Here is a 26,331-nt window from a genome sequence, read left to right as displayed (position 1 = left end):
AGTGTAGTGTGGGTTGTGTCAGTGTGAGGGGAGCAGTGCAAAGGACAATGGTACTTACAGTGAGCTGCAGGTGTTTGTTGTTGAAAGTTAAATGACAACAAAGTCATGGAAATGGTCTGGTCAGTTATTTACTGTGAAGTTTAATGGTGTCGAAGTGCCAGCAAAGAGTTCCATGCAGTGCTTAGTCCAAAAATGGCTTCAGACAGGTGCTATTTTGAACAAGTCAAAAAACATTCTGAAACAAGCCCAAACAGCCAGGTCCAAAGGTACCAAAAGATGAATGGTGGTCGAATGGTGGTCACTTTCGACAACAGCTACAGTCAGGTTAGTACTGTATTCCCTTTCCTCTGCTGTGTTTCTTTGTAGCCTGTCAACTTTGCTCATTGGGCCACTTTTATTGGCCCTACTTTGTTTGGCATATGTTTGAAAATGGTAAATGATTTCTAACTTTAAGCCTAACTTGAACACATAGTAATCAGATGACCAAGTGGTGGAGGAAGAAAGCAGAATATGTTAAGAGAACTGCTGCTAATGTCCTTAGTCTGGTATGAACTGAGTGCTCACATTTTGAAGAAGGGCAAAGAAAAAAGTATAAGTGAGAAACAAACAGAGATTAAGAAGTGCTTTAGATAAGTTACAAGCTGTGCCATCAGCCAAACACAAATTACCAAGTGGTTTAAACCGATTAGGCAAGAAACAAACAATCAAGTTGTCAGCCAAATGAAAATTGCAAAATGGTAGAAACCAAAGAGGGCAGATGTGTTTAAGCAAAACTTTTACAACCTCCAGAAGTTAATTCACCTGCTGATTGCCACTAGCAAACAGAAGCCACACACAAGAAAGATACTGAAAGTTTTTTAGGGTAAGTGCTGTATTAGAAATGCCATTAGATAAAGAATCAGAAATTGTTTCAACTAAAGTTACTAAATACCCAGATTTTGCTATACTACACCATAATGTTCAGCCACTCACAAATAAAATTTCCATGTTGGAAGCACTACTCCAGCATGCTCTAAATGTAGACATAATTTGCATTACTGAACATTGGCTGCAAAATGATGAAGTAAAATTAACCTCAATCTAAGGATATAGATTAGCAAGTCATTTTAGCTAAGAGTTTTCCAAACATGGTGGCACTGCTATCTTTGTTAAAGAACAAATAATGTTCTGTGATGTCCGTAAAAGTTATATTGACTCAATTGAAAAAGACTTTGAACTGCCAGAGCTTAATTTCATAGTTATTAACATATATAGAGCATCAAGTGGAAATCTGCCAGGCTTTATGAATAAACTAAGAGGTTCTGCTGAACAAGATCAGTACACTAAACATGAAGATAGTGCTTTGTGGGGATTTCAATGTTGATTTTTCAAAAGACAGCAGCACCAGAGATGCTTTGATAAATATGGCCAACACATTCAATGTTATCCCCACAATACACTGCCCAACAAGATTAACAGAATGCACAAATTTCATTATTGACCAAATATTCATATCGGAAACAAATTACAGAGTCACAAGCAGAGTACTGAGCATGGGTTGTAGTGATCATGAGGTACAGCTGCTGTGTGTAGAAATGCCAAATAGTAGCGAAAAAGTAGCTGAAAAAAGAACCTTTCCTGAAAATAACATTAGAATTTTTAATCTCTTACTGGCGAAGGAAAACTGGGAAAGCATCGCCACTCAGAACAATGTTGATAGCATGTACATGAGTTTTCAGAGCATCTTTCTTTACTATTTTAATGTAGCATTTCCAAAAGTTGTAAAAACAGCAAAATCATTAAGCAATAAAATGTCAGGTGGTCTTGATGAAGTACCTGATTTCATATTAAAAGCATGTGGTCACTATATAGCAAACCACTTGGCAAAAATTTTCAACTTCTATTAAAAACTGGTGTATTTCCAAATATTTTCAAATTAGCAAAAAATTCACCACTGCTAATAAAAAGGTTCTTCTGAAAAAATATCAAACTACTGACCGATGTCACAGTTAAGCTCCTTCTCAAAACTTCTAGAAAAACTCTTCCATGACAGGCTTTTAAGTTTCATAAATAAATATAAACCTCTTAGAGTACAACAACATGGTTTTAGAAAATCTAAATCTATTCAGACAGCAATTTCCGAATTCTTAGACTGCATTTTAAAATCCCTTGATTACCATAAATTAGCTGGAGGTATTTTCTAGATCTATCAAAAGCCTTTGACATCCTGGACCATAACATTCTGCTTGAAAAATTAAAAAGATGAGGAGTAAGAGGTGTAGCACATAGCTGATTGTGTTCATACTTAAAAACTGCAGGCAGAAAGTATCACTTCAGTATGAAATCAACGCAATGAATAAAACAAGAAACAACTCCTTCCTGTCAAGCAAATTACCAATAACATAAGGTGTATCACAAGGCTGAATCTTAGGTCCACTACTCTTCCTGATATCTGGTTGACTTAATTGAATATATGAGTCCCACAAAAACTATCCTGTTTGCTGATGACACCAGCATATTGCTCACTGGATCCAGTCCAGAAACTTTGCTGTCCACTGCAGAAAGTTCTATGAAAAGACTTTCTGAGTGGTTCACAAAAAACAAACTCATTGTGAATACTGAAAAAATGGTGCGTGTTGATTTTCATTTAATTCCTCCAATTAATCAAATGTCTATTTAAATACAATTAAAAAATGATTCCCTAAAAAATGTAAGTGTCACAAAATTTTTAGGTCTATGGGTTCAGCAAGACTTAAAGTGGGACACACATATAAATAACTTGTCTAGAAAACTATTATCTGTGTGCTCTGCCCTAAGAGTTTTAAAGGCTACAACAACCAAAACAACAGTACTGCAGGCATACTATGCACAGTTCCACTCACTAGTCCTATATGGGATTGTTTTCTGGGGATACTCAACTCACAGTGTAAAGGTTTTTAGAATTCAAAAAAGAGCTCTAAGAATAATTTGTGGTCTTAAAAAGACAGAGTCCTGTAAATCTCATTTTACTGTGCTTGGTGTTCTAAATATTCCAAGTTTATTTATTTATGAAACTATCTTGTTCACTAGGGACTACCTTCTGAAAACAGCCAACCTGCTATAGAAAAAAAAATGTACACAACTATAGTAGCAGAGGGAAATCACATGTACATCAAAAAATTTCACAGAGCAACCACCTCTCAGAGGAGCATAATTAACATTGGTGTAATACTACACAATGAGATATCAGAGGAAATAAAAAATGCTACTCATCCAATATTTGAAGCTAAACTAAAGGCATTTATAATAAAGCACTGTTTCTGTTCTGTCAGAGAATTTCTGAATATGTAACAACATTAATTGTGATAGGTACCTATTTTTAATTTGCCTACTGTTTTGCTAGTACTATATATTATTGTAACTGATGTTTGACCTGTCCAATATCAATTGTATAATATGTTCTGTATGATAAAACCGGACCAATAAAAAATCAAGTCAAGTGGCCTGAGAGCTGCTGATGTTAATTTAATGATAACATGGTAGGCAAATAGTTTGGACTTATTCATTTTGGCGCAACAGTTTGCAATTCTGGCAATGCTCTTTAGTTGTGGTGCAACAATCTGCAATTCTGGTGATTCTTTTTATTCATTTTGTGTTATTATGGACAACTGTATTGGACTTTATTTGAGAATCAGTTATTCCGTACACTGTGTGAACTAGTTAAATGTGAAGAGTTAATTTACATTAGTGAGTTAATGTACTGGAGAATGCCGCTGCACAAGTAAATAGTTGCCTGTGTAGGAGCTAAATCTTTGCTTGCACTACTATTCTAAAATTTAATTGTTTTGAATATTAGCTTTTGTAGTACTACCATTTGAGGGAACATAATTTCTTTTCTTTTTTTTAATAAAACTCAAAATGATTCTAAATCTGTATCAGCATACACCATTGTCCAAATGGGCTATTCACAGTTCATCTTACTTGATGTTTTCATATTTAATTTTGCTTTTTATTTTTTCATTGACTGGTTTCGTTAGGCTGGGCTATTATTATTTACAGAATTTTCTTAAGGGTGCAATGCAACTGCACAAAACCGGCCCATAGACTAGTAGTTTATCCAATAAATTAATTAAATGGTTGTGTGTATTCTCCGAGGTAGTTGTAGTCAAGACATTGTTATTGGTTGGCCTTGTCATGGAGTAATCAGTTGTAGCAAATGAAATTGCAGAGCCTGATGTTGGACGTGTCAGCAGGAGGGTGGAGGGGGAGGGGGGGTCAGGGATCAGGCAATTCTTCACCTGAGAGCTTGAGAGGCCAACCCAACTGCAAGTATTTCAGGACCATCAGAGTAGCAGGTCATGCCTCAATACTGTTGGAGTGCCATATGAATGTATAAAGAACTCAATGATGAATTGCTTCAATTCACTGTGTGTCTGGAAACAAACTGGGAAGAGATACAGCACATCTGTTTTAAAGCACTGAGCGGAAGTCTGATAGTGAATGAAATATTGAAAATGTACCAATTAGAGATCCCATTGATGGATGTGATGCACTGTACACCGGCAATTTAGTCATGGGTCCAAAACAGTGTGAGAAGTGTTTGGTGATAATATGGAATTTGTGACCATACAAAAAATACAAATTTATGGGCATCATAGTGATGGCCAACACTTCCTTTCTGGTTTGATAATTATATTACTTATTTATTTATTTATTTAGCCATCCGTGGTTATTTTAAAATGTATGGTTGTTGTCAGTTGCATACATTCATATATTTATACAGTTTGTTGTTACATGTAGTTAAACGTTGTGACATATAAGTTATTTACAATCATTTATGCTCCTTATCAAAATATTGTGAAACAAAAGCTATTTACAATAATTTTGTACCAAGGAATTCACTTATACTGTGAAAGTAATGTTCCTGCAAAAACAATTTAAGATTTTTCCTAAAGCATTACATGTTATCTGCTTCTTTTATTTTTGGTGGCAGTTTATTATACAGTTTTACACCTTCATACAAGAAGCTATTTTGAGTCTGTCTAGGTGAAGACAGTGACTTGTTCTTGTACTATAGTTATGAAAACTGCTATTTGTGCTATAATTTTCTATGTTTTTCTGATGTATACTATGGTTTGGAATATAAATTCATGAGGAACAGTTAGAATTTCTAACATTTTGAAAAGTTTTCTGCAGTGGGCCAACTTACTGCTTTTTGTTATAATTCTTACTGCTCTCTTTTGCATTTTAAATATTGTTTGTAAATTCTGAGCACTGTTTCCCCAGAAAATAATACCATAACTGATTACTGAATGAACATAACTAAAGTATACAGTTCTCAAACATTCACTACTGCTTGCGGATACAAGGACTCTAACTGCATAACATGTTGTGGATAACTTTTCCAAGAGTTTCATTGCATGTTCATTCCACTTCATTTGGCTGTCAATGTGCAACCCTAAGAATTTTGTTGTAGGTGCATCATCTATGGAGATGTTATCTAGTTTTAAATTTAAGGGACTCTGTTTCCTGTTCATCCTAAAGCATATTGTATTTGTTTTCTGTAAGTTGAGAGATACTTTGTTTTCCTGAGACCATTTGTGAACATCCCTCAGCACTGCAGTAGAATTTTCCAACATTTGTGTTGGTGTCTTACTGGTGATTACTATGTTGCTGTCATCCTCCATGGCTGATACGTTGTGGGAAATCATTTATGTACACCAGAAATAACACAGGGCCTAGTACACTTCCTTGAGGGACCCCAGTATTGATATATTGTGGGTCATATATATGTTTCTCAATGTACTTTGATCCACTGGAGACATGTGTGATTGTACTCTGTTTTCTAGATATGGACAAAACCATTTGAGAGCCAGTCCCCTTACTCTTAGTGCCTCTAATTTATGAGACAGCTTCTGCTGGTCAACTGTGTCAAATGCCTTAGACAGGTCTAGGAAAAGGCCAGTTACATAGCTGTTCTCCTCTAGTGCTTCTAAAACTGTTTTTGTAAATTGTGCTATTGCAGATTCTGTACCACTACCAGGCCTGAAACCATGCTGCTCACTGCAGAGGAGGTTGAATTTACTTAGCTCAAAAGCCTGCTTTTCATTATTGTTTCTATCACTTTGGAAAAGCATGACAATTGAACTATTGGTCTGTAGTTTTCAACATTTTCTACATCATCTTTCTTGTGAACTGGTAAAATTTTGGCATGCTTCAGATATGGAAGCAACCAGTTTTGAAGGATTCATTTATGATTTCTGTTAGTGGAGCTTTGATACCGTTTATGCATTTTTGAACACACACTTTGGGACTTCATCTAAACCTGCTCAGTTTTTGTTCTTTAATTGCCTTACAACATAGCATACATCCCCCTCAATAGTTGGAAGCAATACCATTGAGTTTGCTACATGCTTCTGTATTGGTTGATTAGCACCTTTTGGAAAAAATTTCTGTAAGTTGGTTGCAATGCTGCTAAAGTAGGTATTTACATAATTGGCTAATTCTTTCAGATTACTTTCTAAGTTTTCCTTGTTCCTGATTTGTGTGTGTGTACCTCTCTCTGCTTCACAGTTCCTGTGTCTTGTTCACTACAGGCCCTATAGCTTTATTTTTATTATTGACTAAATTTATGAACCTATCGTTGGCTGATTTTTTAGCAGTGTTGAGGACCTTCCTGTAGATCCTTTTTGTAGTTTTCATAGTAGTGCAAAAATACTGGATCAATATTGTCCTTTTTAATGGAGTTTACGTATTTACAAGTTTGAGCATTTTTTCTAATTCATTTAATAATCTATTTATCGTTGGTGTGTGTTCCAATGGGAATTAATGCTTCGGGGAATGTTTCTTCAAATTTTAATTTAAACTCAGACATAAAATTGGAGAACTTGCTATTCACTTTAGTTTCTATGTATACTCCTTCCCAACTTCCATGTGCTAACTTTAAGGAAAACTCTTGCAAAGCTGATGGAGAGTAGACTCTTTTATATACATGCAGTTTTGATTCTTTTTTTACACAAGCTTTTACTTTTATAATCTGACATAGATGGTCAGACAGTCTCAGAGTTTTGACAAGTACATCACAGTTTTCTCTGCCTGGAGAAAGTGTCTTTGACATAAATGTAATTATCCTGACCATACTATCCTCTTAATTTCTCTCATCTGGGGATGCATCTTTTGCCAACACCAATGGGAAGTGAGGCTGGTAAGCCAACAATCAAGGTGCTAATTGCAGGGCTATATGCAGCTTCTGTAAAGATTTCCTATGATTAACTGAAGGTCATTAACAGATTTAGGTACATGCATATTGCAAATAACCCATAAATTATTTGGTTGGCTAAAGACTTTCTTCACCGAGAATATAACATAAACAGTTTACTGGTTGGGAAAAAAATGTATATGTAATGGTTATACTTAAGACATTTCTGTGCAAAGGTTGCAAAAAGCAGATGTATATTGCACAAATTTTCATCTTTCTTTTAACCAATGGCTGGAATATTGTCAAAATAACTCACAAAATACAGACTCCTGCAATAGTCTGTTGGAAAAATCTTCAGATTGTAGCAAGAACATTTGCTGCACCAAAAAGCAACCTATTGTATTGATATTGTATTGATACACTCAGACTGGCATGTTCAAGAAAATGTCCTCTGTGAGTCTTCATGAAGAGACAACTGAAAACACAACTCTGCTAATCTGATCTGTGTTTATATTTTATGTCCTGAAACCTTAAAAAAGGCTTCTTTTGACAAGGCAAGGGATAAGAATCAATGTCTGCTTGAGCATTAATGGTTTGCTTAAAGTATACACACAGCCAACGAGGGTCTCATAGTTTCCTGACTATCACTAGTGGTGAAACCCACTTAATGTGGAAAATAGGAGCAAAGACTTATGGTTCCAGTTATCTAGTTCAGTGTTAACCTCTTGTTAATGGTCAATAAAATAGGGCTAGTTTGAACATGCTGTCTGGATTAAGGCAATGTGAGCTTGAAAGTCAACAGCTTTCCCCAAACCAGTTCAAACAGTGGCACAAGCTGCACACCAAGTGTATCAATGGCAACATGGGGTACAAACAAGCTGAGGGAGTGTGCTTCATGATGTAATGAAAATCCAAAAGCAGAATATGTATCAAGGCCATATGTTCTTGACTGATGGATCTGCCATAGCCAATAATGACCGTGTATGAAACACCTGACTAGAAGTGACTGTCAGTTGCACCTTGTGGTGGCCATATGCCAGCAATTTTGACTATACTTCACTGAGCAAGGAAGTGCCCACACTAAGGTATGTAGGCTGGTTTATAACTGAGGCCATCGTGCCAGTATTGAAAAGAAAAGTGACTGAAACGTCTTGCACTGTTGTCTGTAATGAAATTTGATGGGTTCCAAAACCTGATCACTGTGATTAATTTGAATCAGCTGGAGCCCCTGAGCTATGGCATACTTGTGTAATGTGCTCTACACAATCATTTATAACACTTTCATCATAATATGGACACTCCAGTCTTGGATGCAAGGAGAAACAGTCTAGATACTTGGAAAGAAACTATACCACTGTGCCTAGTACTATGCTGGGACTGAGCCTATCAGAGAAACCTCCTGCTTTGTATGACTATAGCTCTCGGTCACATATGAAATCTCAAAGTCTGCTGAAAAAAGTTTGTTGTCCTAGTAGCAATATTCCAAGAGCATGTGTAATTCACAGTATTTCAGCCAGGACCGGGTCAGACTGTCATAAAGATTATGTATGGACCTCTTTATCAGAAGCTTACCAAATAACATGATTTACCATGCTCTCTTGTGAATATACATTTTTTACTTGAAGCATGCAAACCTGCAGTCCAAGATGCATGGCTTACAGTGACTGACTTGTGATACTGTAAGAATTCTAGCCTAGCTGCTACCATATGCATACTGTTGGGAAAATGCTCAGAGAATAAACAGAACATGCCAGGCAATGGTAACCCCATTGGGTTGGACAATAAGGATAACTTTTTGACCAAGTAATATAACTGAAGATCTGTAAACTGTAAATAGGCAAATTGGTAATCCATATGTTTAATCTCACTTGCCTGAAGGTGCAGACCAAGGCAAATCTGATATATTTTCCAGTCTTTTGATGCTTGTTAAACTGCTGAAATTCCAGGATGGCTGACAGTGCCTTTTACTGCTTGAGTGATATTTATGGTCAAGTCCTCATGCTGGATTAGCTGTCGTCATCAAACCTAAAAAAAAAATCTAATTTCCATGGCAGCATTTGGTGAAATAAAGCTGTGACCACCACACCAGCAATGTTCTAACTCTCACTTAGAGCCAACAACTTTTTGTTGAATATAACTTAACACTGTAACAAAAATTCAAATAGTTTATCAGTCGACGAACAAATTTGTAATATTTCATGGTTGCACATTCATGTGAGCCACTATAGAAATTAACAGGAGACGGTTCTTGATTAAATTGAATAAAATCCAAGTACAACTTAGCTGATATACATGTATTTAGTAATCAAAGTATCATTAAGTCAAACATGTGAGGAAAATAGTTCATAATTTGTAACACTATGCACACAGTAAACAGTCATGGTAGTCAGAGTCTGCATGTATGGGTGAGATGGATAACAGCAACTGAGGATAGATCAATGTCAGGTGACCATATATTTCCTTCCAAAGGAATTCACATGACCAGCCAGAAATATCAGCAGTGCTCTAGTCTTACCTGATCTTGTTGGACATAGGTGACATTACACATGTAGATCCATTTATATATTCCACATCACAGCGTTTCTTGGTTGTCTCCACCCTTAACATAGTGTTTCAGGATATCTTATTATTTTGTATGTTGTTTTACAGACAATCATTGTGGCTCAGCTACTGGTGGTTTTACATCTCAACAAAGCAGAACACTTGAAGCTAATTCTGCACAAAATATGATTCACTTTCATAGTCAATGGTTATGATAACAGAAAAATACTTAATCACTATGGTATCATATAATTATACAAAATGTATCCATTTAGATACTCAATAGTTGATAGAGGATTAGATGCACCCCTGCTGTCAAGTTCATTTTTTCTTGAGGGAATGAAAATATTTTATAACAATTCATGAACATTAACTATTAGATCATTGTGTTACATCTCCTGAAAAATTTTGATGTCTGATAGGGATGAGGGGATACGATAAAAGGATGAATGAATGAAACTATCAGTAATTGTAGTTATATTTATGTCTTCTGTTATATGCTTAGGCTTTACAAATCCTAATGAACACATTTCATTCATACTGACACACCACTGAGTTATATCTTGGATGTAAAATTTTTGTGGTTTTTGGAATATGACTGTGTTTGCCACAGTATCAATATGTAGTGCTACTTGAAGGCTAATGAGTATTATCTTGTTTTTACAGAGTCTAAAGACTCATCTAACAAGACAGGTCATATTACAAGAAACGTCAGAAGTCCTCTTCAGCAGTATCAAGCTGAGAAACCAGGTATTCATTATTCTTGTTGCTGAGGAGAACTTTTCAGCTTTCTTGTAATATGTTGTTTCTAACGAAACAGGTCACATTACAAGAAAGCTGAAAAGTCCTCCTCAGAAGGATCAACCTAAGAAAGCAGGTAATTCATTACTCTTGTTGTTACTACACAGCTTAGACATATGCCAATGATATGGTAGTAATATTGCCTACTGTACTGTACACATAGAGCTTAAAACTTCCTCTAGTAGATCTAGAGGGAATAAAGTGATAGTAGTAGCTTCTTACAGCCTTCATCGGACCTATTTATTTTAATTGCATTACTAGTTATGGCTGTGTTCACCTGTCCAGCAGATTTCTTGCACAATCTTTCAGCCCTCATTCTACTTCCATAAAAGTCTTCTTTTAGTTAACTTACCACCAGTAACCAAAATCAGTTTAAGATATTTACAGTCTGGCCCTGTTAAAATAAAGGAATCACATGTATAGTATCACAAAGTTTTGTACTCTGTCACTCTTTGTTTTCTTATACAACTGAATTCTGGTATAGTGCTCCTAAGGTAAGCAAAGTATTTATCAAGGACAATGTAGCAGTAACAATGTCCTGTGAAGAAGATAACTACAAATCTTTCAAAAACTTCTTATCGATCTTTGATATCCTGTACTTAATTTTTAATACATTTGTTCCCTAGTGGTTTTGTTTGCTGACAAAATTAGGCTCTGCTGATTTGTAGTCCTACAGTTATAATACAATACAGTATTTATCTCCTCATGTATGATTCATTATAGAGTTATATTAAAATATATGTCTGCTTGTGTCTGTGTATGTGCGGATGGATATGTGTGTGTGTGTGTGTGTGTGTGTGTGTGTGTGTGTGTGTGTGTGTGTGTGTGTGTGTGTGTGTGTGCGATTGTACACCTGTCCTTTTTTTTCCCCTAAGGGAAGTCTTTCCACTCCCGGGATTGGAATGACTCCTTACCCTCTCCCTTAAAACCCACATCCTTTCGTCTTTCCCTCTCCTTCCTGAAGAAGCAACCATCGGTTGCAAAAGCTAGTAATTCTGTGTGTGTGTTTGTGTGTTTTGTTCATGTGCCTGTCTGCCGGCGGTTTCCCGCTTGGTAAGTCTTGGAATCTTTGTTTTTAATATATTTTTCCCATGTGGAAGTTTCTTTCTATTTTATTTACTTCATTATAGAGTTAAATACTTTGGTGCAAAAGTATTGAACAAGCTCCCAAATTACTTAAAGCGAGAAATTGCGTGTTCCACCCAACTAAAAAGAAAATTAAGAATGTATGTCACTAGCCAAATTTTCTACAAAGTATCTGAATATCTACATTCATGAACTGAATCACTCCTTTAGCTGCATGGCTTGTACCAGTTTTTGGTGTAAAGCTGTGTGCAAGTAGTAAGGTAAACAGACACTTGTGTTTGCAGATGAAGATGACTATTTTCTTTGAAAAATATGGTTGTAATCAAGTACATACGAAGCTGAAACAAAGGCTACTTCATTTAAGAGAGGAATCACTAGCTTTTTTGAAACTAGTAGCTTTCTTTACAAGTTACTTGGTTAAATTTAGCTATCTGAGAGCACTCAAGTATAACTGAGCCACCAGTAAGTTACTCCTGCTGTATCAGTCTTACATCAGTTTCCGCAATAAATTGCACATTGTGTAACTGACACACAGTTAATTAAAGCTAAATGAATTTTGCATCAAATCATGGAACTACAGTGTCATTAGCACCTAGCATTGGAGAATGGGATAGGTAAATGATAACAATGAGTGTTAACTTTGTTCAGAACAATACTTTTAAAGTATTTATATATTCTCAAGCAAAACTCCAAACTTTTAACATGCCTAAAAATGTAAATAATATTACTGTCTCATTATTGCCATGAACTTGCATTAATTTCATTCAGTCTTTTAACATAAATCTGAGGTTCATAACTCTGTCCCATTTCATAAGTGCATGGGAGTGCTAAAGGAATAGTTTCCATCTGTTTCATATTCACTGTCACTGGAGCAATTTGAGAATGAATGTAAAATTTACTAGTTGCGTGAAGTGAATCATATCTTTCTCGAAAGCCAGTGCTGTCCTCAAATTTTCTGAGTAGAACTTGCAAATATACTGGCAAATATGCTACATTACTTACAGCATTACTTACATCAGAGAATAATATAATCAGCAACATGTATTAAATGGAACTTGACAATATTTTATCTTGTCCACTTTTCATCCCTTAAACTTCTTACACTGCTCGTAGTATATGACAGTTGCTTTCGTTTAATAACTTCCTGCATAATTTTTGATATATCTAATCCTGTAGCAAAATAAATCTCTCTGAAAATACTGTTACAATAATATTAATTACATATTGTGTCATTTATCCTCCTTTATAGCAGAGGACACTGATGCAGTTTTGTGCCATTTGTAGGTAGATAGCTTGATTTATGGTAGTGAAAAAAGCTTTTGATGCCAGTATTCGGTCAGAAAGAGAGAAGAGATGGTAATATAAATTTTTTGATGATTAGATTTTGCATCAGTGTTTCAGTTCCAATTGTAAACCACTCAGCAGCATTTTGTTTAGTGAGGGCATGTCACTCCATTTGTGATGATCTGTTCATTGGATGGGGAAGTAAAGCTTACCAGTCCGTTACTGCTATTCCACTGGAGTAAGCTATGTGCTGGCTCTATGTTTCACTCTCTTCCTTATTAATCTTTCATGACATCATTGTCAGTGTGACATTAAACCCTTTTGCATTGAGTTGTCGACTGGCAAACACTGAAGAAAGACAATTTGCAAGCTATTGGAGTTATCCTTTGATGAACCAGTATTTACATTTACATTTTACATTCTGCAAGAACTTACCTACAACCCATGTTGAGCCCTAATTCTCATTCTTCCTTTTTCCTGGTTGTATTATTTGATATTTATAGGTGGAGATACTACTGGTGTGAAAGAGTTGTGACAGCACTGAAAATGTGCCATGATTAAGACAACTGATTGCAATGAGCAGAAGATCCAGGTTCAAATTTCAATTCAAATGAAAATTTCGAGCTTTCACTATAAATATGAAGAAAATTAATGCTGCTGTTTACTCTTGATCCAATTAAATTTTTTTGTTATTTGTGCATCCTACTATACACAAACATACACTGTCCATTAACATTAACATGAGCTCCAGTCAAAACCCAAAATAACCAACTTTTGCAGTGCAGGCCACTGTGAGATGTGCAGAAAGAGATTTAAAGAGGTTCTGGAAGGTAACGACGGATATGGAGCAATGCCGACTCAAGTGCTCTGGCATGCTGCTGTAGGTTTCTCATTCGAGGATCCATGGTGCGAACAGCCTGTTTGAGGTGGTCCCACAGATTCTTGATTGGCTTGAAATCTAGGGAGTTTGGTGCCCTGGGGAATACAGTAAACTCATCCTGGTGTTCGTGAACCATGTGGGTACACTGTGAGCAGTGTGACAAGTTGCATTATCCTGGTGGTAGATGCCATTGTGCCAAGGAAAAACAGCCTGCATGTAGGTCAAACAATGGAAAATCCAGGTTTGAATGCATCAATATGTTGCTACTCACCATGTAGTGGAGATGCCGAGTTGCAGATAGGCACAACAAAATACTCTCACAAATAAGCTTTTGGTCAGAGAGAGTCTTTTTGTTGTTCCTCTCTGTGACTCAGCATCTCCACTATGTAATGAGCAGCAACTTTCCTTTGTATAAGACTGCATGTAGGTGTGTAATGGTCCCCAAGGATCCATTAAATGATGAGATAACTCAGGGAATGCCACAGAAACATTCCTCAGACCACAATGCCTGCAGGGTGTTTGCTTTCAGATGTTTCACACTGTAGACTCCAATGGCCATCTGTCCGATGCAGCATGAAATGTGATGCATCTGGAAAGGCCATCTGTCACCTCTCAGTGGACATCTAGCTGCAATACCGGCATGCAAATTCTGGCCTCCATTGCTAATGAGCAGTTGTCAGTATTGGAGCATGAAACAGGTGCATGCTATGGAGGCCCGCATACAGCAATGTTCACTGAATTGTCGCTGAGGAGGCAGTGTTGGTAGCCCCTTGATTCATCTGGGTGGTCAGTTGCTCAGCAGTTGCACCTCCATTCACCTGTACACATCTCTTCATCCGAGATTCATTCCTGATATCTAAGGAACAGGGTGCACCGCAGTTTCCGCAATGTCAATTTTGGATAGGACCATTTTTCCACACACAGTATACTTGAATGAGAGTGAAAGATGGACAGTTTGCAGACTCAGCCATTTCATAAATGCTTTCACCTTTGGCTGAAAGCCATTCGGATGCCAGATAAATCACCCTGTTTCCGCATTACAACAACGACTGCAGTTTTGTGTCACCCCCTCCTCTCTTCCAACGCACTTTATGTGCCTTCCATTGCTAGTGGTGCCACCTGCTGTCTGTGAGTGGTTATTGCATGTTGACATTCAACATATTCAGTGGTTACATTAATGTTACTGGACTGTTTACATTCATATAGGGTGTGTTCAAAAACATAATTAATACTCAGTCTAAATAGCTGCACATAATACTTATGTATGTATAACTATTGTCTCAGAAATAACCTGATTATTACCATCTGGCTTTGAACCCCTCTAAAGTGAGTGAATTCAGATCATGTCATTTATTGTAATTCATTCACTCATTCAGATGCCCTGTTTTATAAACTTGTTCTAATGAATCATATTAAAGTAAGTAAAACAGCAGAGACTTGCAGCTAAAACAAGCTGTATCTGGATGCAGCAGTAACAGAAAACCATAATTACTGTTGTTGTGCTGATGGAAGTGGGATACAGCTAGGCTATGACGCTAGAAAAATGTAACTGTGTGTATATGAATATAACAGAGGGAAACATTCCACGTGGGAAAAATATATCTAAAAAACAAAGATGATGTGACTTACCAAACAAAAGCGCTTGCAGTTCGATAGACACACAAACAAACACAAACATACACACAAAATTCAAGCTTTCACAACCGACGGTTGCTTCATCAGGAAAGAGGGAGGGAGAGGGAAAGATGAAAAGATGTGGGTTTTAAGGGAGAGGGTAAGGAGTCATTCCAATCCCAGGAGTGGAAAGACTTACCTTATGGGGAAAAAAGGACAGGTATACACTCGCACACACACACACACACACACACACACACACACACACATACACACACACATATCCATCCCCACATACACAGACACAAGCAGACATTAATACATATATGGTGTACACATGTGTGGTTTATGTCTGTGTAGTGTACTCTCATCTGTGTTATGCTCCAAAGAAGTTTTCAGGTTCAAACCCTGAGTTACAGTACTCAGCTTCCTGTTTATGGGTGTACTGCTTACTCAACATTTCGTTTATGTGGTGATTAGTTACAATCATGATGTTAGTTTACTTGGACCCTTAAGTTTTGAGTGTCACATGAGGCCACTGTCAACTCACTTGAGTTAATGTCAATCCAGCCCCATAAGTCAGCAGTGGATATAAGTACAGTTTCCATGTACACTAACGCTGCCACCTCAAATATCTCTGCAACAACAATAGATATTCAAAAACAGTTTTCACCAGCATGAACATATGGTAGGGACTTAGGAAACCAAATAATATGAGAAAATTTAAAATGTAAACAAATACTATTTTCAACACAAACTTGTGTATTTTTAAATGTACACCCCCTATTATTTCATATGCAATCAATAGCGTGAAAAATCACAACAATAATGGTGTTGGTTGCATCTCAATATGTCCATTACATCCCAAGAAATTGTGAAGTGAAGTTGACTGAAATAAATGAAGTGCACAGCTAGCGCACATCCTTAGACTCAAGCGTGCACCTCACACTGCCTGTTTCAGGGGCTCACACAATGGGAAGGTCTGCACAATCCACAAAAATAAACAAGTAACATGTCCAACACAAAGTTACATTTTTCAAATTGTAAATGTTTGTCTATTCTAGCAAAATGACAACCAGAGCTACAATTAGAGATAACTTACTTGAATCCACTTTGCTAAACACATTTACTAGTGCCCTGTATTGTTGTGTATTACATGCAGCATAGAAAATACACCCACATCTTGACCAGTGAAACTGTATCACATAAACATACGTTCGAAGTGCCCTCTGTTTGCATCAGTACAAATTTGCAGACAGGTAACGAGAGAGTGTTGTGCAGATTGTAGAGTTTCTACAGATACTGCCACACATGCTGCTGTAATAGTGTTGCATATCCTCTACTGTTGTTGGGGGTTCTTGATACACTCTGTCTCTCACTGCGTCCCAGAGAAAGAAGTGTAATGATGTCAAGGCAGGGGACCATGCTGGCCAGTGCATAGTACCTCCCTGCCCCATACACCTTTTTGGAAATGTCACATCTAGAACATCTCTGGCAACTTTTGCATTGTATGCGGGACATCCATCATGTTGGAACCACACTGATAGATGAGTTTCCAATCCTAGATACTACATGAGGAGTGCTAGTGTGTGTTGAAGAAATTATGCATATTACTGTCCATTTAATGTTCCATGGTAAAAATAGGGACCTACAATACAGTTACCAATGATACTGCACCAACTTTGACACTCCACTGAAGTCAATGAGCAACGTGGGGAATCCTGTGGGGATTTTGCATGAACCAACAGTGCATGTTCTGCAGACTCACATGACCATGATTTGTAAATGAAGCCTCATCTGTAAACAACATATTGCTTAGGAATACTGGATTACCTTGCAACTGCTGAAGTGCAAAACGACAGAATGCAATGTGGGATTCAGAGTCATTCCTGTACAGTTCTTGGTGCAGTGAGATATGGAATGGGTGAAATCAATGCCGATGCAAGATTCTGCACTCACTACTTTGGCTTATTCCTACACCTCGTGCAATTTCTCGTACACCCACCTGTTGATTGTGCAAGAACAGCAATTTCGTTTCCATTGCCAGTCACCGACATTCTATGAGGGTAAATCAATTATTATCTGTAATTTAGTTATATTATTGTTTATTCTGGTAGTACTGTCATTTTACATTGGTGACACATGCTTTGGTTATATGTTACTATATCTTTGCAGTTTTGAATCTGCTAGGTGAGTTTCATTATCGCTGCCGTGCTGTTAATCATGACTGCTCTGTTGTCTATTTGCCCCAATGAAGAGCAACGTTCAGTGATCTGTTTTCTGTGGTCAGAATGCATATAAGGGCCGAAATTCATCTAAGACGTTTTGTGCAATACGGGAACAGTGTTTTGCCCCAAAGGAGTGTCTATGAATGGATTGAAAAATTCTGAAATGGTTGCGTAAGTGTTACACATAATGAAGGAGCCGGATGACCATTTACCGCCACAAATGAAGAAACCATTGAGCATTCACATGAAATGATTCTCTTAGACAGACAATTAACTATTGATGAAGTGGCACATCATCTACAAGTTAGTCATGGTTCTGCCTATGAAACCATCCTCAGCAGACTTGGGTTTCATGAAGTTTGTGCAATATGGGTCCCAAAACAACTCACACAGTTGCATAAACAAATGCCTGGACATCTGCAAAAAAGATTTGGATCACTATGGTAACTTCTTTGGCAGGGTCATTACTGGTTCTAGAAACTTGGATCCATTATTAGGAGCCAGAGAGTAAACGGCAGAGTATGGAATGGAAACATCCAAATTTGGCATGCAAGAAAAAGTGGAGGACCCAACTGTCTGCAGGAAAACTGATACTTATGGTTTTTGGAATGCACAAGGCCATGTAATGGAACATTATGGGAAAAGGAGGACAACAGTAAACAGTGTACATTACAGTGAAATGCTTACTGCCAGGCTAAAGCCTGCAGTTCGAAGCAAATGCCAAGAATTGCTGTCAAAAGGTGTTGCATTGTTGCACAGCACTGCCCGTCTGCATACTGCTGCCCACATTGCTGAAATGCTGCAGGAACTCAAATTTGAAGTACTGGATCATTCTCCATATAGTCCTGATCATACCCCTTCTGACTATCCCTTGTTTAATCCACTCAAACAGGCTTCAAGGGGCCGTTGATTTGCCTTGGATGAAGCAGTGGAAGAAGCGGTGCATTCCTGGCTAGCAGCTCAACCAAGATCCTTCTTTTATGAGGGACTGGGAAGCTTGTACAATAATGGACCAAGTGCATTGAAACACAAGGAGACTATGTTGAAAAATGATGTTCTTGTAAGTTTCCTATTTGATTACAATAAAATTTTGTAGCTACTTTGCAGATAATAATTGACTTACCCTCGTACATCTACGTTTTGTGGGAGCCCAGCTTCCTGTTTCCATGAATGTCTTGCAGTTGTTGCCAATGGCTCAATGTGACAGACACCACCAATCTGGGTAGCATTCACCATACAGTGTCACAGCCGTGGTTGCGTTTGTATGACATTCACTGTAAATTAAAATAATATCTAGTTTTTCTTCATTACTGAACGGCGGCATATTGGCTAGATGATGGCAAATGTAACAGGCCACAAGAAAACAGGTTTTAATGTGGCAACATATGTGAATTACAGTACCATATGAGAGCAGTTCAGTGGACCAGATTAGGAAACAGTTGTACACTGAAGGTAGACTGTGCTGTGGTGACATTGGCATGTTTATGGAAGGATACTAGTGACAGTGCAGGTAACCCCTGCTCTGAGCACAGTTCTACATTAGGTCAGAAACTGTGACACCATTGCTATCCTTTACAAGCCACATATTTCAGAACTTATGAGGGTTAGAAATGTGAAACCAAGTGTGTGTTATCACTAATTGTACCTCTAGTTGGCATTTCGCAACAATAAACACTATACGCAGGACATCCATCATTCTGATACTACATTTTTTGACACATTATAAGAAGTGGACCGGTTGAGATAAGGTACAGCTCAAGAAGGGGCTAAACTATACCCTTTAGGAGTCCCATCAATGAATTATAGGCCAATGATGTGTTGTCATACAACAGCACACCATCCATTAACACTCTACTGACATGGTATGTCAATCACATCATGCTTGCCGGCAGTGTGAGGTGCACACTTGAGTCTCAGGATGTGCGCTAGCTGTGTGCTTCATTTATTTCAAGCATTAACTTTGCTTTGTAATTTCTCTGGATGTAATTGACGTATTTTGATGCAACCAATGCCATTATTGTATTTACAATTCCATTATTATTGTGATTTTTAATGCTATTGATTGCATATGAAATAATAGAGGGTGTCTGTTTAAAAACACACAAGTTTGTGTTAAAATTAGTGTTTGTTTACATTTTAAAATTTCGTGTAGTATTTGGTTTCCTAAGCCCCTGCCATAATTTATGCTGGTGAAAACTGTTTTTGAATATCTGTTGTTGCTCATGTACATCATGTCTACTGCCTTATGCCCCATTCAAATAATTCTTCTGGGGTGTCTTTTTTTATTATTTATAGTGTATTACTTCTCATGATCTTGCAATAGCATCACATTTGCCATTTACACCCATGTTCCTATAACGAAAAGGGTTAGTATTCCATTGCTTGGGTTTCTGAATTGTTGGCACAGTGTGGTACCACATAGCCTGTAGCTGATTGCACCTGCAAAGACTATATTTACTTTTACTTTTTATAAAGCACTTTATTTTAAGCACTTTATTTTTAATCACAACCTAAAATTAAATTCTACATGAGAAGTAGAAAAATGAAAATTAAATGAAAAGTGTTTTTAACTGTGTCATATCCCAAATCCCATCACAGATAAACACACTTTTAAGTGCAATCAAAACAGCAGCATTTTCACATGCTGGATAGTTGGTACTTTTCTTTATCACTGTATTTCCATCTTAGAGTGGAGTATAGCTATTTTTTCTGATTTGCTACATAAATGTAAGTTTTGCATTTTCTATGCTTTACCCATGTACAGGTAAATACCTTTCAGTGGCTCACAGATAGGACATATCATTTGGGAAAAGTGTTGTGTGAGAGTCTGTAATAGGCAATGTAAATATTCAACAACACAAAGCATGCCATGTTTTATGAAGTTATTCTTATAAGGAAGTTCTTCACTAATAATGAGTCAATGAACTGGGGATGAGGATCGGTTAATGTGAGGGGTGTGAGAACAATGGAAACAGCATAACACAGTAAATTTGGTTAATAAATTATGTAAAGGTAAACAGGATTGTGGACAGATTCTGTAACAGTACAACTTATGAACAGTTGGTTGTCATTAACCTGCCCGTAAGGTTAGCCGAGAGTGCTAATGCGCTGCTTCCTTGCCTCAGGTAGGCGCGCTGATCCCGAATTGAATCTGCCTAGTGGATTAACAATGAGGGCCGATGTGCCAGCCAGCCTGCATGTGGTTTTTAGGTGGTTTTCCACATCCCACTAGGTGAGTACCAGGCTGGTCCCCACATCCACCTCAGTAACAAGACTCGCAAACATTTGTAATACATTCACACTACTTCATGATTCACACTAGACACAGACAACTGGAGTACACTGATTCCCTCCCTGGGGGTATGGGGTGGTGGCAGGAAGGGCATCTGGCCATGCCTTAAAACTAACCATGTCAAATCCGATTGTAACCATGCCAACTTTGCAAAAATCTGCAGGACAAGGGCGCAAGCAAAAGAAGAAGAAGAGGCTGTCATTAATCTGAGTCACTCACTGCAGGTATTTCTCATATTCCCCATTACCAGGGAAGGATCATATGACATTTGTGCTGAAATTTTATTTAAATACCTCTCAGTGGCTCACAGATAGGACATATCATTTGGGAAAAGTGTTGTGTGAGAGTCTGTAATAGGTAATGTAAATATTCAACAACACAAAGCATGCCATGTTTTATGAAGTTATTGAAATGTGTAACAAAATTTCAATTAATTCGTGCCATAACATACACACAACTCTTTTAGTAGACATTTGCTGCTTTCATCTGCACTAACAAGTAACAAAGATTTCAGTGTCATGAACTCTGCTGTCAGTGCAAGCAAGTGATTCATTTTTCTTGGATTGACATATCTGTAAGTCATACTAATTGAGTGCTGGACCTAATGTTTCAAGAAATGGACACAGATTTTCATTGCAACTCTATTTCATCTGGAACAACATAATCTGGAACATCTGGCTAGAAAGTGGAAGTGAGGTGGTAATGTAATGTTTTTCATAGCACAGTTTGCACCAATATTCTGGATTAAATTCCATATTTCTCTACTGTGTATCATGAAATAAGAACAGGTGACTTAGTTGTCGGTGATATGTCTGTTGGATGGAGATAATGAGCTGGATGGTGTTATTAACACAATATGAGGGCAGACTATTTACCAGCACCAGGTTTCCCACTTCCTGTCTCTCATCATCCTACAATGAAACATGACACCACACTATACAACAGATACATTTAAAGCAAAACTCTTTCCCTCATCATGTGAAAAAGGACATTATGCACAGAGGAATAAAACTCTTTGACATAGAGCATCTGTCAAAGAAATTGAACATTATATCCATTCTAAACATATGCCATTTATTGATTGCCTACATTTTGACAGTATGCAGAGAAATAAAATGAACAAAAGAAATGGTATACATTAATTTTTATCTTGGCTCCCTCTGAGTCCATGGTAGCACTATTTTTAATAATCATCATCATCCTAAAAGCACAGCTCACATTGCTGTGAGTGAAACTGGCATCAATAAAATGTGCAGTCATGATTGTTACAAATATTTGGCTGTTTCTTCCAAATATGTCGTGATTTCTGAGGTTGTGGTTATGATGGGTCTTGAGAACACAACTGTTTTTTCCAAATACATAGCAGATTTTTCATATGTACTGACATAAAAATGTCAAGCCCCCTTTACATCAAACCAAACATAAGTGAATATGCAACAGCAAATGAGATTTCTCTGTGGTGTAAATGCTAGGTACAAGCATGCAAACAGCATTCAGTTGTATACAGTTCACATTTGCAGTTAATCAAATGTGTCTGGAGTGAACAAGCCATTGAAGGAAGTTCACATCCTCTCCGCTATGTTGCTATCAGTACAGTAAGCTTTCGTCTGCTGTTTTGTCTACTTTTGTTGTTGACATGAGTGATGAAGTGATCTGAAGAAAATGTGCTGTAAGTAATAGAAGAATATAGATATGATACATACTTCTGGGATCCAAGACACCTGATTGGTAGAAAATTGCCAAAGCACTCAGAGGTCCAACTGGGGATCTGTGAAAGATGATAAATTCATTAAATGCTTGCATCAATTGAGAACAGAGCGAGTAAGCACAAACTTTGTAATTCTTTTTATTAGGTAGGAAAAGCACAATAAATTTCCTGAAAATACCAAGTGTGGATCTCTTTCTGTTAGCACTCCATCTTCAGGACACAAGTGGTCCATCAGGGCCATCCCACTGATGCGTCATCCTCCTCTGTCTATTACCCTGATTAAAATTAAGAGTATGTGAAAGATCTTATTTTTGTTACTGCTTACATTCTTGTTGCCTGTAACTACATGTTTGGTGTCACTGTTATGTTGGGGATTTTTGATGATCACTAAAAATGGCTTATCTGGGATTGCATTATCTGCAATCTAACCACCTAAGTAGCAGTTTTTATTGAGTTATCTACAAGACAGGTTGTATGCATGTTTTACATTTCATTAGTCATATTTTATAATATTAAGGAAAGATGGATCTGAAATTCAGTGTTAATTGCACTGCCTCTATGCATTTACCATTTATGTTCAAACCGAGAGACTAAATTTTACCTTTCCTAATTGCAGTTATAAATTTTTGTTCTCCTTCATGACTGTTATGTGCTCTACAGAAAGCAAGTTAAGCAACTTTACAGCTACAATTTTAGTGCAGAAAATGATGCACAGCATGTGTTTTGATGTTTGTTTCTTCACATTCTCTTACGTTTCTTCACTGTAAATACTTATTTGCAAGTATAAGTCACTCGTGGTGTGCACTAGTGAATTCCCTGTGCATTGCTTACAAATGTGCATTCACGTGTGCTCTCTTTGGTGTAAAGAGGACATGACAATATTCCTTCCTCTGTGTTTCCTTATGTATTGTATGCCCACTGGTCTTGACTGTGTAGAACCAGCAGCTAACACCCCTCTCCCCCATCTTTTCTTGCAATCATACCTCAGAACAATCACAACAACACTGTTGCACAAAACATTTAAGTACAGCACTGGCCCCAATCTAAATTTTTACATCTCCTGCACAAATGCATGTTGTTGCTGAATATTTGTCATATTTTAAAATTAGTTTAATTCCAACTACAAATGGATTCAGACAAACTGCAGTTTACATGTAATAGATGTTCATGAGAAGCCAAGGTACACAGTATACTTTTCCAGGGTTGGTAATTGACAGAATTTTATGCGTGCTCACCGCTACCTTCCCCAACCTTGTCCTAGTTCTCAACAAAGCTGATGTCACTGTAACCTCTGCAGCTCTTCCAAATTCTTCAGAATATATCTGCACGTGCCCTTGATTGCCAAAGCTTCATCTTCAAATGTAATACTTCCTATATTAATGTAATACACAATGTAAAAATGTTGACCCCAGCAGCAATAGTTTAATTTGCGAATGTAAGATGACACTGTACTGTTCATGACAAATTTGGGATAAAAACTCGTCTTATAATCAGGTAAATTTGGTATATCATGTTTCTGGCGCTCTTCCATCAGGACTGGTTGGACACAATTTTTCCAGATGATTCGTGGATTATGAATTACTACAAATTTTTTGTAAACAATTCCAGAAAATGCATTATAACTGCCAAGCCATGCTGTATATATTGCAGAATTTTTTTTATTACTCTAAGAATTTTTAGTCGCTTTTCTGGAACTAGAGGATCATTAGTCCACAGAATCGACTCAGTGTTAGTTTGTTGAAGCCACTGAACTAAAAATTTTACATTTGAATTAACCTTCCACATCTCAGTTTCCAGTGCTTTTATGCTCTTCGACAAAAAATTTCTGCAAAATCTGGTCATTTGCTAACAGTGGTTTGCAACGTTGACGGTGGCCTCTCAAGGCACTTCACAAATTTTTTTCTGATGCCATCTTGTATTTATCATACCTTCATACTTTGCTACTGAAAATTCTTATTGCATATTCTGCACATCCTTTGCACTTTCTAAGTATTATTTACTGTACAAAATGTCATTTCAAAAAATGGTTCAAATGGCTCTGAGCACTATGGGACTCAACTACTGTGGTCATCAGTCCCCTAGAACTTAGAACTACTTAAACCTAACTAACCTAAGGACATCACACACATCCATGCCTGAGGCAGGATTCGAACCTGCGACCGTAGCAGTCGCACGGTTCCGGACTGCGGGCCTAGAACCGCGAGACCACCGCGGCCGGCCAAAATTTCATTTACTTGTCATAAATTCACTCATAATTCACTGGATATTTTATCTGCCTAATAAATAAAATTGGCAACTGGAAGTCATGATTGTAGTTAAGACCATGGTTTACAGGGCCTATTTGTTATTAGAAGTGGACAATTTCCTTTGTGCTACCTGCTAAATCACTCTTATCATCACCCTCATGACAATTTTGTAAAAGCTTTCCAAAACTTTTGGAAAAAATAGATAACAGAAAATTAAAGGAAAAAAAAACCTTCATTGCACTGAAGCTGTTAGGCCTTGTATGGGAAGGAGCACAATAAACAGGAGATAGTTGTATTGATCATTGTAAAAGAAAGGCTATTTTATGTAGTAAAGCATTTTACACAGCCACAACCAATCAAAGCTAATTTCTTCTGTAATCTATGAAACAGTAAAAATTGTATAAAATGTATGGGAACAAATCAGCACCTTCTGATTGTATTGCATTCTTATGTTTTATTCAGTGAAAAGGCACTTCTGCTGCAGCTGGGGATTGCCACAAAAATTGACGGAGGAGTATCCTCGACCAGCCTGGAATTTTCACTAGGTACTGTAAAACTGGTTTATCTATATTCACAGTATTCATCTGGGGCTGTGTAATTATTTATGTGTGTAACATTATTAATATTCTATTGTAGTTTGGCTACTGATACACTGCAACACACTTTTAGTGCTACAGATTATTCTTTTAAATGTTAGCAGAATTTTGTTTATTTTCATGCAACATTAGGCAATAGCCTGATTTTAGTTTTAGGGAACTATGCTTGGACGCAAAGATACTTCAAAATGAAAGCACCTACATGTGCGGAGGAGGTTCATCAATATGCCACTGCAAACAAAGCAGTCGTGTACCGGTTGGTCATAGCTGAAGTGCAGCTAACCACTGAGGTCCAGTGTGGGCCGTAATTATCATGTCATCAGAACTTGGTAGATATGCTAATGCAATAATGCAGAAACAATTTATGCTGGAAAAACATTAGTTTCAGTTGTAGCCACAGCTGTGAATCTGGTGCTGTACACTGTATGACAGTATGACATCAACACCATCATTTGACAAACATTACAGGAATGAACAGTATGGCTATTAAGAAGAGAGACCATGCGCTGTTAGTGAAACTGTTTTCTGTGACTGGTAGTAGCTACATTGAGATAGTATCCTGACTGAAAGGCCTGAGAAGAGATGCAATGTCATTAAATAATTTAAAGAAGAGAGTAATGAAATTTGAAAATACAGGTGAGCTCAGTGTGGCACCTGAAAGGGGAAGGCATTTTATCCCAGTTGAAGTTACTGATGTGGTTGGTGTTGCAATAACTGACCATGCAGCTTGTCCCCTGGGTAGTGCTAGTGCTTGTGTAGTGTCATGAGATTTGTCCATCCCATGGTCAACAGCATGGAAAGTTTATTATTAGAAGGTATGTTGCTACTCACCATATAGCGGAGATGCTGAGATTAAGAGAGTCATTTTGTTGTGCCTATCTGCAACCCAGCAACTCTGC

General features: G+C 37.4%; 1 protein-coding gene across 1 annotated transcript in view; it reads left to right on the top strand.

The window, feature by feature from the left end:
• LOC126336283 (trans-Golgi network integral membrane protein 2-like) overlaps nt 1-26,331 on the top strand; it is a 185,865-nt gene that overhangs the window by 129,121 nt on the left and 30,413 nt on the right. Inside the window, exons 8-9 of the mRNA XM_049999805.1 lie at nt 10,364-10,447; nt 25,299-25,381. Of these exons, the coding sequence (XP_049855762.1) occupies nt 10,364-10,447; nt 25,299-25,381 (167 nt within the window). The remainder of the gene's footprint in view (nt 1-10,363; nt 10,448-25,298; nt 25,382-26,331) is intronic.

This window comes from Schistocerca gregaria, chromosome 2 (genome assembly GCF_023897955.1).
Source record: "Schistocerca gregaria isolate iqSchGreg1 chromosome 2, iqSchGreg1.2, whole genome shotgun sequence".
Classification (NCBI taxonomy): Eukaryota; Metazoa; Arthropoda; class Insecta; order Orthoptera; family Acrididae; genus Schistocerca; species Schistocerca gregaria.
This window is presented reverse-complemented; position numbering and strand designations above follow the sequence as displayed.